At 37.8% G+C, this 12,529-nt stretch overlaps 1 protein-coding gene across 1 annotated transcript; it reads left to right on the top strand.

Moving 5' to 3' along the window:
• Positions 1 to 1,828: 1,828 nt before the first annotated feature.
• LOC310649949 (vomeronasal type-2 receptor 26-like) lies at positions 1,829 to 12,099 on the top strand (the record flags this gene model as incomplete). The annotated part of the gene is made up of 5 exons (XM_083378781.1): positions 1,829 to 2,746; positions 7,707 to 7,934; positions 8,805 to 8,931; positions 9,019 to 9,638; positions 12,037 to 12,099. 5 exons carry the CDS (start codon positions 1,829 to 1,831, stop codon positions 12,097 to 12,099), a joined length of 1,956 nt encoding a protein of 651 aa, XP_083234907.1.
• Positions 12,100 to 12,529: the final 430 nt, after the last annotated feature.

The raw sequence follows: 12,529 nt of genomic DNA, 5'->3' as shown, positions 1-12,529 counted from the left end.
AGCTCCGGACGGCCCCCGACCTTCGCTCCTTCTGGCGTGATCTCAAAACGTATCTATTTGAGCAGTCTGACCTGGTCTGATGGGTTAGAGTTGGGGTTTTAAATACGTTTTAATTATTGTTTTAACCTTGGGCATTTATTTAATCGCTTTTAACTTTTGTATCCTGTTTTGTATTTATTGCCCTGTACACCGCCCTGAGTCCTTCGGGAGAAGGGCGGTATAAAAATATAATAAATTAAATTAAATTAAATTACTTTAGTCTCCAGGTAATGTTGAAATGGAGCTCAAATCTCCATTTATAACACATATCTAAATATCTATTAATATACAGGAATGTGGCTTAATTTATGAAGATGCTACTATCATTAAGAAAGGGGAAACACATATTTACCATGATCAGTTTTCTCATTTGATAATTATGGTGCCAAAATGTAGCAATTTCCTTCTGCATATAAGTCATTCTTAAAAGCTGTTGTTTGATAGCGGGACATTCTCACATACAGTATAAGAACACGGAAATAAGGATTATTTCACACATTCCACAAAATGTTTTGTACTGAAGGATTGCAAGTGCCATAATGTGAAGCAGACCTTTCTTAATGTACTTTTAAAAAAATGTTTTACAGAATATTTTTTCAGAATTACCAGCATATTCTGGCATTAGCATTTACTATAAAACAGATTAATGAAAATCCTCAGATCCTACCCAATATCACACTGGGCTTTCACATTTTTAACAGCAATTTTAGTCCAAGCTGGACCTATTTTGCCTCAATGGTTCTGCCTTTCACGCAGGGAAAATTCATCCCTAACTACAAGTGTGGAGTCCCAAATACCTTGGCTGCAGTCATTGGAGCCCCTGACATCTCTCTTCACATGGCAACTGTGCTCTCCATCTACAAAATTCCTCAGGTAAGATGTGCTGAAGACATACACTATCATTTTGCCATACCCCTACAGGTATGTATATGCTTCCCTCTGTGAAAAGGAGATTTTTTTTCTGATTCCTACATATTAATTTTTGTTTGATAGGATCAGTAGAGCTGCCTGAGTAATGAGTAAGTTTGAATAGACAGTGGGGATATGTGCCATAGCAAAACATTTCTCAATTCTAGAAATTGTTCCAAGGTTCAAATTTGATATATGCACAAAGAGACTACTTCTAGGAAAAGGTATTTACTGTTACCTGAAGAGTGACATCTTGGTGATATTCCTAAAAATCCTATCAGATTCCTAGATATTATTTTTGCTTGATAAGATTAGCATAACAGCATGAGTGGGCTTAGTGGAGCCTTGGTGGAGCAGTGGGCTAATGCCTCCTTAAGTAACACCAGCTGCCTGCAATTAGTGCAGGTTCGCATCCCACCAGGCTCAAGGTTGACTCAGCCTTCCATCCTTCCGAGGTAGGTAAAATGAGGACCCAGATTGTTGGGGGCAATAAGCTGACTTTGTAATAATGCCGCTTGGGGGGGGAAAGCCCTAATAAGCAGGCATATACATAGAATGAAGGCTATTGCTAAGCACATTGATTTGTGCTTTAAATTGTAAGCCGCCCTGAGTCCTTGGAGAAGGGCGGGATATAAATGGGATTAAAATAAAAAATAAAATAAAAAAATGAGTAATCATAACTCTGAACAGATGGTGGGGCCATGTGACACAGCAAAATATATCCAAATTCCAGACACTGAACTAAGATTCAAATATTCAGAATGAGACTACTTCCTGGAAAAGGTATTTACTGATACCTTAATAGTGATATCGGTTGATATTTCTAAATAAATAGAATTCATATTTAATTATATAAGCTCAGGGGCACTCAAAGACTCAAATGAATATTCATGCTTTCAGAGGCGTATATAGACCTTTGCAACTGCATATGTTTATCTTCCTGCAGTTGACCTATGGCTCTGCTCCAGCCATGGAGAAAGAGACTCAAGCAGTTTTCTTCCAACAATTGTTCCCGAATGAATCCCACCAACGTAAGGGCCTCCTCCAGCTTTTGCTCTATTTTAGATGGATCTGGATTGGAATTCTTGTAGTAAAGGATGAGAAAGGAGAGAAATTTGTCCAGGAGGTTCTCCCCACATTTTCTGAGCATGGCATCTGCACTGAGTTCATAGAGGAGTTCCCAAATGTAGCTTTTTACAGTGATTTTACTGATACCATGGTTGAAGGGCTACACATCTACCATGTCCTCATGAACAGCACTGCTAATGTGGTAATTTTATATGGTGGAACTCAGTCCATATCAACACTGAGAAGCTTCCTCCAGTTTTCAGAAGTGGAGGATATGCCAAAGAAGAATAAGATTTGGCTTATAACAGCTCAGACAGATTACACTTCAGTTGCCTTTCATAAATTTTGGGATATCCATTTCCTACATGGTGCTTTATCCTTTGCAATTCATACAGAGGAGGTCCAAGACTTCCAGGAATTTCTTCAAAACTTGAATGCAAACAACAACCAGCACGATCATTTTCGGAAAGATTTTTGGCAACAGGCATTTGATTGTTTCTTTGCAAACTCCAAAACTGAGACCTCTGGGAAGAAATGTACTGGACAGGAGAGGCTTGAGACCCTTCCCACATCTGTGTTTGAAACACACATGCAAGGCCAGAGTTACAATATTTACAACGCGGTCTATGCTGTGGCACATGCTTTGCAATCTCTGTATTCATCCAAATCCAGGGAAAAAACCATAGTGAAAGAAGGGAGGAAACGGTTTCATAATCAAGCGTGGTGGCAGGTAATTCTGTAAGCAGAGTAGTACAGAAACCACCATATCTGCAAATTGTAAGATCTGTCCATATGCTCTAGTGAATAATAATTTCTTGAGGGATTGACATTAGGTTTAAACGTGAGATACAGTAATGGATGAACCAATTGAAATATTTATGTGCTGATGTTAAAATTGTAAATAGCATCCTACAAAATTGTAACCACATCTTTTAGAATGTACTAACTATCCATGAAATGAACTGCCTGCAAAATTTAGAATGGGATATGGTGATTCTTCCAAGCTGGTTTCTTTCTTGTTTCATACCTATAGACAAAATCTTGCCAGACTGAGCACTTTAATACATGTATCCACTGTATAATCTGTGAACTATTCAGGAAGAAGTGTTTTCATTTTTTTTCTCTCACACATAATATTCAAACTGAGTTGTCTTTTCCTTGTCTGAAATATAATAATAATAATAATAATAATAATAATAATAATAATAATAATAATAATAATAATAATAATAATAATAATAATAATAATAATAATAATTTTATTTATATACTGCCCTTCTCCCGAAGGACTCAGGGCGGTGAACAGGGCAAACATATAAAAATACAAAGATACAAAAGTTAAAAAGAATTAAACACAATGCCCAAACTAAAACAATAAATAGATATATTAAAAACAAAAGTAAAATCTCCCCCCATCAGGCCAGGCTGGCTTGTTCGAATAAGTGAGTCTTCAGATCGTGTCGGAAGGAGCGAAGGTCGGGCGCCATCCGGAGCTCGACCGGCAACCGATTCCATAAATCCGGGGCACCCACAGAGAAGGACCTCCCTCCTGAGATTTCACCTCCTTACTACATTCCATCCCTCTGCCATAAATTCAGTCTATTAATAAATAGAATGAGGTGATCTATTCCATCCACATGATGTGCAGTAGTTGCTTTTTCTTCTAGATCATGGGTGTCGAACCTGCCATGTCACGTGAAGTGTCAGGATGTATCACAACTTTTTCCCCATTGCCAGAACCGCGGTGGGTGCGGTTCCCATGTGACACAAGCAGCCTGCAGGCTGGCAGCTTTACACCCCTGTTTTAGATGCTTTCTTTGGAATAGTTGCTTTTAATCACACACAGTTCTGTGATTGTTGAAAGTACAGGCGTGCCTTTATTGGTCATTCCCTGTGTGGAAGAGGAAGGACTGATAATTATATTGTGACATGATTACTCAAAAAAAAAAGGATTCAGATGTTCCCTTTCCATCAAGCATAAGTTTCCGAGACTTCACAGACCATTAGAATGTCATCTGCATTTCTACACACAGAAATTAAGAACAAAACACGCTTAGTTTCGGAGCAAAGGAATGGAAAAGAATGAGGACAGCCTTATATGCTTCCAGGAACAGTGTTCTAGGAATAGCAGAGAAGGGAGTGAAGGCGTTTTAAACATTTCAGGTGCTTAATAAAAGAGGACCAAGGTAGGATTTAATTTTGAGCCTACTTTTTGTGAGACATATATACTCCCAAGTGATCATAGGTTTAAAAAATGGATATTTAGGCTTAGTGCAGGATTTCAAATTCTAGCATCTCAGCAGATGTTGATTCTGCCTCTCTTTGAACACATCCAGTAAAAGAAAGAACATTGCCCTTTGGTCATTATTTCTCATTGCCTAACCCAAGGGGTCAAACTCGCCACATCACGTGATGTGTCGTGACGTATCGTGACTTTTTTTGCATTGCCAGAGCTGTGTGTGTGTGTGTGTGTGTGTGTGTGTGGCCTCTATATGATGCAGTTTGACACCCCTGGCCTAACCTCTTCTACTGAGACTTTGTTTCATAGGTAAAATATAGTTTGCAAATTATTTTTTTAAAATTAAGTTTAGATTTTACATTTTAAAAGTAAGTCTGTCTTCTATTATACAGAACATTTTACAGATCATATTTACTGAACTACGGTAATCAGGGCCAGAATTTCCATTGCTAAGTGATACAGTTATAAAGTATGCTGTCATTTGACCATGCAGTTTACAAAAGCAATTTTGACAGTTCCCAATTATCATTGTTAAGTGAGGACTGGACAGGTTTTGAAGCACCTCATGTGATTACAGCTTCCAACTTCCGTCCAACTTCCCCATTGACATTGCTTGTGGAAAGCCTGCAAGAAAGGTTACAGATCCCAATTATGTAATTTTGGGATGCTGCAACAGTCAGAAATCCAGTTACCAAGTTCCAATATTGTGATCACATGACCACAGGGATGTTGTGACAGCTGGAATTTCAAGGAAGTCATCAGTACCATACATTTTGCACCGATCAGTTTCAAATGATTGCTGAACAAGCAGCCATTGAATGAGGAACACCTGTACTTAAGTATTTCTGCATTGTTTCATATATAGAGACCTCCAAGACATTTTCAGCCCCAAAAGGTAGACCAGACTGAGAAACCATCACTATGTAGCTCAGGACTAATTTTATTGCAAGAGCTGTAGTAACTGAATCTTGCAAGTCTGAATGTGCTTAGCTCTGTACCATATTCTCTTTGTTTGATACACTAAGGTTTCTCTGAAATGTTTTCTCAAATCATATTTCTTAATCAAGGTTCAAGTACTTCTTATTTGAATGATACCTTGATAGTGGATCTCCCTTCTGTCCTTCAAGACCATTCATATGATCAATAGAAATGTAGATATTTCTCCATTCACAACACATTAGCTGTGGGAGAAGGACCCTGACTACAACTGTCTCTTGCTAGCTGTCCGGGAATGGGGATATCAGACACTGTAGCCCAGTTCTGTATGTGAGCTAAGATTGAATGCATATCACTCCTCCAAGTGAAGTGATCCTGGATCCCATCTAGGTTACCATAACTTAGTACGCCTTATGGCCAGTTTTCTCTCTGTTTTGAACATAAGATAATATAGCCAAATACATAACACAATATCTAGATAAAACATATTGTAACTGGAAAGGTTCTGGGAAAGATTGAGGACAAGAGAAGAATGGGACGACAGAGAATGAGGTGGCTGGATGGAGTCACTGAAGCAGTAGGTGTGAGCTTAAATGGACTCCAGAAGATGGTAGAGGACAGGAAGGCCTGGAGGAATGTTGTCCATAGGGTCGTGATGGGTCGGACACGACTTCGCAGCTAACAACAACAACTGGAAAGGGTTTTGTGTCTGTCTGTATATACATACATACATATAGACATTTTCAATTAGATTGTGTTTTAACTTGTTAGTTCCTTGCCTCTAGTCTGTTTGATTTTAACTATACTGTAATTGAAATCAAGTTTTAGCACAGCTACAAATATAAGGTTCTTTATAAGTAAGAAGAGTATTCAACTATTATAGCCCTATATATTCTATATATTGTTGTTGCTTAATCATTAAGTCATGTCTTAGTCTTTGTGACCTCATGGACCATAACACCGAAGGCCCCCCTATCCTCCACTGTCTCACAGAATTTGCCCAAATTAATGTTCATTGTGCTGAAGACACTATATAACCATCTCATCCTCTGCTATCCTTTTGCTATCCTTTGACTTCTCCTTTTGCTTTCCTTCTTTCCCAGCATCAGGATCTTTTCCAACGAGTCGTCTCTTATCATTAGGTGGCCAAAGTATTTGAGCTTCAGCTTCAATATCTGTCCTCCAAAGCAGTCAAGGTTTATTTCCTTTAGGATTGACTGATTTACTCTCCTTGTACTCCAAGGGGCGCTCAAGAATCTTCTCTAGCACCAAAATTGAAAGCATCAATTCCTTGGTGCTCAGCCTTCCTTATGGTCCAACTCTCACAATTTTACATTACTACTGGGAAAACCATAGCTTTGACTATACAGACTTTTGACAGCAAGGTGATGTCTCTGCTTTTTAATATGCTGTGTAGGTTTGCCATAGCTTTCCTCCCAAGGAGTATGCCTCTCTTAATTTCATGGCTGAAGCCACTATCTGCAGTGATTTTGTAGCCCAAGAAAATAAATCTATCACTGCTTCCATTTCTTCTCCTTCTGTTTGCCAGGAGTGATGGGACCAGATGCCATGATCTTAGTTTTTTCATGTTGAGTTTCAAGCTAACTTTTGCACTCTCCCATTTTACCTTCATTAAGAGGTTCTTTATTTTCTCTTCACTTTCTACCATTAAAGTAATATTGTCTGCTTATGTGAGGTTGTTAATATTTTTCCTGGATATCTTAAATCCAGCTTGTGATTTATATCCAGCCTGGAGTTTTTCATGGTTTACTCTGCACATAATTTAAATGAGCAGGGTGAAATATACAGCCTTGTAGTACTCTTTTCCCTATTTTGAACCAATCATTTGTTCCATGTCCAGTTGTAACTGTTGCTTATTGAACCTGCATAGAGGTTTCTCAGTTGGTCTGATACTCCCAGCTCTTTTAAGAACTTGTCACAGTATGTTGTGATCCACACAATCAAAGGCTTTAGCATAGTCAATGAAACAGATGTAAATGTTTTTCTGGAACTAACTTGCTTTCTCATAATCCAGCAAATGTTGGCAATTTGTTCACTATTTCCTCTGCCTTTTCAAAAAAAAAATTGTACTTCTTATGGTTCTTGGTTCACATACCGCTGAAGCCTAGCTTGTAGGATTTTGAGTATAGCCTTGTTATTGTGTGAAATGAGCACAATTACAGTATATGGTAGTTTTAAACTTCTTAGTATTTATTATATATTTATTACAAGTCCTCTGGCTTAAGTAGCACTCACAATTAAACTACAAAGGTTTTGGGTTTGTTTGTTTTTTTGCAATTCTATGTTAATTTTATTTCAAGCTGATATGTTATCTTTTCCTTTGTGTTGGAATGTCATTTGTTTTATACTGGCCTACAACTGCATTTTTTTTTAAACTCTTTATATTTTCTTTGTTTAAAGAAACATTCATATAAATGTTTTGAATATGTGAATTATGTCTCTCTCCTGAGTCCTGTTCTCTCTCTTGTTCTTTCTGAGTATCAATATATTTCAGGTTCATTCCTTTCTGAGAAGTGTCAGATTCAACAACAGTGTTGGTGAAAAGATCTCCTTTGACAAAAATGGAGAGTTCATTGGTGGATTTGATATTGTCAACTGGATCACATTCACAAACCAATCCTTTGTGAGGGTCAAAGTTGGAATAATAGATCCCACAGCTCCGGCAGACAAGTTCTTCAATATTTCTGTGGATTCCACCACGTGGCCAGTAGGCTTTAATCAGGTTAGCTTTTTGAATCTAGATTGGTCTGCCTTCATTTAAATATCCTTATGGATGAAAGTCTCAAAACATCATTTTTGACTAACCTACAGTAGATACAAATGTCACGGGGAAGGAAAAATATCTGTAAGATTATTTTTTTTTTTACTTTTCTAGCAATTGCTGTTGAACATTGTACCTTTTATTTTTGTCCCCTGTTAATTATGGACAATAGTTTTCATGGTTTGGATGTAAAAACTACAAGCTAGTGTGCTAGATTCCATCAGTTAGCTGGCTTCAAAATTCAGAAGTTGAGAAAACCAACTTTAACTACTCATCTTTGGACGGTAGGGACAGAAGGCCATAAATATCAATAATTGTAGATATTTAATTTATTATTATTTCAGACCAGGGGTGTCAAACTCAATTTCATTGAGGGCCGCATCAGCATTGCGGTTGCCCTCAAGGGGCCAGGTGGGTGTGGTCTGGGTGGGCGTGGCCTACTGGGTGGGCGTGGCTAGAGTGCGTATGGCCTACTGGGTGGGCATGGCCAGCTCTACATCGTTCGCATCAAGGGTGCCTATGGGGGCCTGGGCAGGCGTGGGACAGATCTGAGGGTCTCTGGCAGGAGGAGGGTCTCTGGGCCAGGGCCAAGGCAGTGGGGGCCGTTCCCTCACTGTTTCCAGGATGGCTTCGCGGGCCGCATGAAACCACTTTGCGGGCCGAATCCGGCCCCCGGGCCTTGTGTTTGACATGTCTGTTTCAGACCAACTACATCAAAAATTGTTATCACACTACTTTATTTTTAATCTATTGATTGCACACTTACAGTATCACTCCAAGCACTTCCTTTCCTCTCTGAATCTTAAAATATTCTTCTTCATTCAATGATAGGGATTACCTCTATCTTTGTGTAACGATCCTTGTGAGACAGGATACAGCAAGGCCAAGAAAGAAGGGGAGTCCTTTTGCTGCTATGATTGCCACCTATGTCCAGAAGGGAAAATGTCAAAGAAGAAGGGTAGGAAATTTTCAAATATAATGGAACTAAGCCAAGATGGCACAACACTATAATTCCCTATATCAATTCACATGCATTCTTTTTCAGACATAGATGACTGCTCTCCATGTCCAGAAGACCAATATCCAAATCCTGAGAAAAATATGTGCCTTCCAAAGCGGATCACCTTTTTGTCCTATGAAGAACCCTTGGGGATCAGTCTGACTGTTCTTTCTCTTTGCTTGTCATTGATGACAACTTTAGTAATCACAATCTTTGTGAAACACAAAGTTACTCCCATTGTCAAAGCCAACAATCGGAATCTCACTTATACACTTCTAGTTTCTCTTCTACTTTCATTCCTTTGTGTCTTTCTGTTTGTTGGGAGACCCAATACGATTGTGTGTCTCCTTCGACAACCAGCTTTTGCCCTGATTTTTTCTGTGGCGGTTTCTTGTGTATTGGCCAAAACCTTCATTGTGGTTCTAGCATTCATGGCCACCAAACCTGGTTCCAAATTAAGGAAATGGGTGGGGGGAAGAATGGTTAGTTTCATTCTACTATCCTGCTCCCTTGTTCAAATATGTGTTTGTGCTGTGTGGATGATAGCCTCACCACCATATCCAGACTTTGATGTGCATTCAATACCTGAAGAACTTATCCTGGAGTGCAATGAAGACTCAGTCATGTTCTACTGTGTTTTGGGTTTTATGGGTTTTCTTGCTCTGGTTAGTTTCTCTGCTGCTTTTCTAGCTAGGAATTTACCGGACACTTTCAATGAAGCCAAATTCATCACCTTCAGCATGTTGGTCTTCTGCAGTGTTTGGCTGTGCTTTATTCCAACCTATCTAAGCACAAGGGGAAAATATACATTGGCTGTCGAGATCTTCTCCATGATCTCCTCCAGCGCTGGATTATTAGTGTGTATATTTCTTCCCAAGTGTTTTATCATTGTGATGAGACCTGAACTGAACAATAAACATCAGCTCATGAAAAGAAAGTTTTAACAAATTACTCTCTTTGCCTGACATCATACATAATGTATGTTGGGGAACTTATTCACTTCTACATTGAAGCCACAAAGCAATGTGCAATTAGACTGGCCTTCTATGATGCCCTGTCCCCTAGGACTTGGATAGTTTGAAACTCTTTTTCCTTCTGGAAGTCAATTATAATTGGGGACCATAAAAATGTATAAATAAATAAACAATAGGACAAATTGATTTGTTGAGATATTTCAGTTATGTGACATTCTGACTAAATATATAGATTAAATGTGAATTATATATTTATCTTTATTAGTCATCTTAATTCATATCCAGAATAGAATGTGTAACAAGAAGTGGGCATTAAACACAAATGAGCCTTTCAGAGAAGACCTATAAATTGGGTTTTTAAAAAATATTTTATTGTTTTTTTTATAATAACAATCTCCAGTTTCTGGTGCACAGTGTGTTGTCTTGGTTTATATATTTGAAAAACAAGACAATGATAATTTTAAAAAAACAGTCAAACGTTTTTCATGTTTGTTCAGATAATGACAACTTATCATCAGCTTTATTCTTATAGAAATCATCTCATTAGTTCATCATACATCCTATTTTTGTAGGGGTTTTTTGAAGCTTAATTTCCCCTTTATATTCAATCCTTTCTTATCAATCATGATTTTCTCAATGTTAGTCATCTAAATATTCAATTTTCTCCATTTAATTACATCATCCCAATATTTTTATATTTCATATGTTATAAAAGTACTATGTTTCTTATCTGTCTTATAGCATCTGCAAATAACATCCTTTCTGATCAGCTTATATTTCACTTATATTTATAAAAATTGCATCTTCCCAATATTTTTACATTTCATATATTGTAAAACATACTATACTACTTAAATCTCTTAACCTTCTTGTTGTAGAGCCCCTTTATGTTCAAAGTTCTCTGTTCTTTTAATCATATTCAAACAAGTGTTTACTCATGTAATGCTTCATGTGCTCGTGACCTCTCGTTTGGACTACTGCAACGCTCTCTACATGGGGCTGCCCTTGAGGACCACTCAGAGGCTCCAACTGGTACAAAATGCAGCCGCGAGAGTCATGTTGGGAGTCTCCCGATACTCCCATGTTACACCTCTGCTCAGTGAGCTGCATTGGCTCCCAGTTGTCTTCCGAGTGAGATTCAAGGTACTGGTAATGGTGTTCAAGGCCCTACATGGCATGGGTCCGGAGTACCTTAGGAAGCACCTGCTGCCGGCATCAACTTCCCTCCGCCCTGTGCGTTCCCACAGAGAGGGCCTCCTCAGGCCACCGATCAGAGAATGTCGTTTGGTGGCCCCCAGGGGGAGGTCCTTCTCTGTGGGTGCCCCGGAGTTATGGAATCGGTTGCCGGTTGAGCTCTGGATGGCGCCCAACCTCTGCTCCTTCCGACGCGATCTGAAAACGCATTTATTTGAACAAGCCGGCTTGGCCTGATGGGGGATGGGTTGGTTTTTTTTTATTGTTCTTAATATTTGTATTTATTGTTTTTACCTTGGGCATTATGTTTAATTCCTTTTAACTTTTGTATTTTTGTATTTTATACATTTGCCCTGTTCACCGCCCTGAGTCCTTCGGGAGAAGGGCCGTATATAAATAAAATTATTATTATTATTATTATTATTATTATTATTATTATTATTATTATTATTATTATTATTATTATTATTAATTATTATTATTATTATTATTATTATTATTATTATTATTATTATTATTATTATTATTATTATCTGGTAGGGTGAGTTGAATTTCTTGAATCTGTTTCTAGGCCTTTTTCTTTTGCCAAGTAGCTTTCCAAGTTGATATATTCTGCTTACCCTGTAGTTTCTGTGTTTTTGTAAGTTTTGTTGGGAATAAAGAACATAGAATAAGTGAAATATATACTTTCTGTCTCCAAAACTCTAATGATTCATCTGGGAATTCTATAGACCATTCCATTTTTGTTGTTATATCAAAGTCTTGTAGATTTTTTTCCTATTTGTATTAAATTGTTTGTAGCTTTGTTGATTTGATCATGTTCTTCTAGTTTGTGTTCTATTATCTGATTTGTTTGTTCATATGCCATCATTTTCTGGGTGTTTTTTTATTGTAGATTTATATTAGAGATGTGCTTATTTATGTCATCAAAGTTGTTTCTGATTTCCTGATGGCTTAAATCTATTGTCATTTGTATCTGTTGTAACATTATGTACATTTCCTCCTGGAAAGTATTTGACTTGCCTTGAAATATTGCTTCTGGAGGTCTTTGATATTCCAGACTAAATCTTTCAGGGGTAAATATTGAGTGTGGTGTCCTGTCATTTTTTGATGTGTATGATATCCATGTTGTCTCTGCCCTTCAAATAGTCTTTAATCTCTATAAATAGTTATTCAACCTATCAGTCTCAGAGTCGCACAACCAATCTCATATAGCTCTTATCTTTATATATGGTTTTTATAGTCCAATATATTTCCAATTATCAAGGCCTCAGTGAAGGCAGTATTTTGTAACTTTTTTTTAATTCAGGGATCAACTATCAATCAATCAAAGTTGCAATTCAGTATGTTTAGCCACCTTAAATCCTTCCAGTAAATTCTCCCCTAAA

Source organism: Vipera ursinii (genome assembly GCF_947247035.1).
Source record: "Vipera ursinii genome assembly, chromosome: Z".
NCBI classification, from domain to species: domain Eukaryota; kingdom Metazoa; phylum Chordata; class Lepidosauria; order Squamata; family Viperidae; genus Vipera; species Vipera ursinii.
This window is presented reverse-complemented; position numbering and strand designations above follow the sequence as displayed.